This window comes from Penaeus vannamei, chromosome 39, assembly GCF_042767895.1.
Source record: "Penaeus vannamei isolate JL-2024 chromosome 39, ASM4276789v1, whole genome shotgun sequence".
Lineage (NCBI taxonomy): Eukaryota > Metazoa > Arthropoda > Malacostraca > Decapoda > Penaeidae > Penaeus > Penaeus vannamei.
The window spans coordinates 14,364,455-14,366,954 of NC_091587.1; the positions used below are offsets into that span (position 1 = coordinate 14,364,455).

General features: G+C 47.4%; 1 protein-coding gene across 1 annotated transcript in view; it reads right to left on the reverse strand.

Moving 5' to 3' along the window:
• Window positions 1-2,500, reverse strand: part of LOC113811818 (uncharacterized) — a 45,218-nt gene that overhangs the window by 922 nt on the left and 41,796 nt on the right. The window contains exon 2 of the mRNA XM_070117174.1: window positions 1-2,500. This exon is cut by the window's left edge and continues 922 nt beyond it; it is cut by the window's right edge and continues 2,025 nt beyond it. Within this exon, the coding sequence (XP_069973275.1) occupies window positions 922-2,500 (1,579 nt within the window). The 3' untranslated portion in view covers window positions 1-921.

Consider the following 2,500-nt stretch of genomic DNA (forward strand, 5'->3'; position numbering starts at 1 on the left):
TACAAAGACACAAGTAAACACAAAAAGAGATGATTGGTGTGCTGTAACACTATACATGTAGCAACAATGGACAGTGAGTGAAGACAGCATCTATAAATATTTACTAACAAGGCAACAAATAAACAGTTCAATTAGCACATTAACAAAAAAAAAAAAAAAAATCCCAGGCCTATGTTTTCCAGTTACGCCATTACCCTTCTTTTCTTCCCAAACGCAACGCCACCATTTTTTTCTGTCCTTTTTTTTCTTTTACTTGAGAATACTCCGAGGTCACTATCACAAAAAGTTCCAAGCCACTGAGATACACAGGCGTGGTTCACACAGCAACGCGACCTGCACGTTGTATTATAATAAAGTCTAGAATAATGTTTAGATGGGGTATGATAATACTGTCTATAGCACAATTTTCTGACACTGTATGTAGCTCAGGATTTGAAAGACATCATCCAGTAGGTAACTCAGGAAGGTGTCCTCACACAGGTGGCGGTTTAGTACTTGGGCGACCCTGGAAGGCAGGTGGGAGTGGATGAGGGCATGAAGGGTGGGAGGACAGATCCTGTGGGAGGATGAGAGGAGGGATAGGGAGCAATTTCCTGTATGGGAGGATGACAGAGGACCTTCCATGGGAGGAGGGAGGATAGGGCAGATAGAAGGATAGAGCATCCAAGCAGAAATCTTTTCTGTGGGAGGATGGGGGGTTCAGATGTCCCTCAGTGTGCCTTTGTCTTTGCCACCATATCTGCTACAATGTCGTAATTTTTATTAGCCATGAAGAAAGGATAAATCAGCGGATAATTTTGTCATCTTCAGGGTCAATGTTCAGGGCAATATTAGTGCTATTTTTTAGGGAAATATGTGAATAGTTCACCATTGATGTATGAATTTGTTTTGAATAGCAATTTTTGTATATTTTTCTGCTCTTCATGCCCCACACAAAGAATTCGAGTCTTGGATGTGGATGCTGCTGTAAAATCTCATTGAGAGTTGGTGCCAGCTGAGTGCAGGGGACACTGGCAGTTGTGTTTTGCACTGGTACAAGTCACGCACTGCCTCTGAGGTGAGCGTCTGTGGCCACATGTTTACCTCGCTCATTTCCCCAGAGAACTGTGAAGTGTGGTCAAAGTCAGTCAAATCAGGGAGCAAAGTCTGGCCCAGGATAGTGAGGCCACCTCCAAGGAAGGCACTCTGGCTGGGCAGGATGCCAGTCAGGGTTCCCACAAGCTCCCCGTTGACATAAATGCCTGTCTGGTGGTCATGGTTGTTCCATGTGAATGCCACATGATACCACTCATTGGCATGGAACTTAAAAGGCAACTTCTTAAAGTGGAAGTTTGGTGTTCCTGCTGACTGCTTACTCTCACCAACAGGAACTTGAAGCAAGTCATCATTGGTGTTGGTTGGCACTATAAGAACCTCCTCTTCCTCCTCTACCATCTTCTCTGCTTCGGGACTTTGCTCATATTGCTCCTTCATCCAAATGTTGGCTTCCTCAGGCGTGCTGACAAAGTGAACCGGCCTGGGGAGGAAGCCCTTGTCAAGCAGCTCCTGTGGGTTAGAGCTGAACAGAACTACATCCTCATCGTCATGGCGTCGGTTGGCCATCTGTGAGACAGGGCCACCATATGCAATAGGCCGTGGGGCGGGCTTTGAGGAGGCATAGTGTGGTGGAAGTTGCTCATGGAATAAGTGTGAGGACTCCTGGTAGTGTGACACTGGGACGGCTTCCTCTTGTGACACTAGAACTCCAGCAGGCTGGTAAAGATCCTCGATGGAGAAAGATGGCTCCTCAGCTGGGCCTTGATCTGGGTAATATGGAAGCTCGTCCTCGCCCTGATGGAAGACTGCGAAATTGGCAGAATGTGCTTCATTCTGTTCCTCCTTGCTAGGTTCTAAGCTGGCAGGAAGGCTTGGTTCCGGGACTTCTTTGGTGCTTACTTCAGGGAGAATTTCAGGTTCCAGAACGAAAGATGGAATATTAACTTCAGGAAGAACAGGAGCCTTGCTTGTTTTGGTAGTTATGTCTTGAAGCTTGACTGTGACAGGTGCTTCCGTTGTGGAAGGAATAGTTATATCTGGAATGTAATAGGCAGCTTGAGGAGGCAGCTGTGGCTTAGACCTGTCCTTAGGTGCAGAAGCTTCAGGCTGCCTTGGTTCCTCGACAATGATAACTTCTTCAGGCTCCTCATAGACTTTCAGGATGGATGGGAAAGTTGGGCTTGGTTTGAAAGCCAAGGTCTCAGTTGAGGGCTGAATCTCGAGTGCTGCTTCCTCAGCGATGGGGATGTCACTCCTGGAAGGAGTGGGTGGCAGAGGCTCCTCAGTGGGCACGAGGACAGCATCTTCTTCACTGAGAACTGCAGGAGTGTCCGTTTCCTCATAGGATATTTCAGATTCGGTGACATAGTGGAGACTGAGGATCTCATCATCCCTGGAGGAGGTGGTCTCGCCAAGGCCATTCTCATTCACTTCGTCCTCCTGTGGTTTAACGACGGCCTCGTGG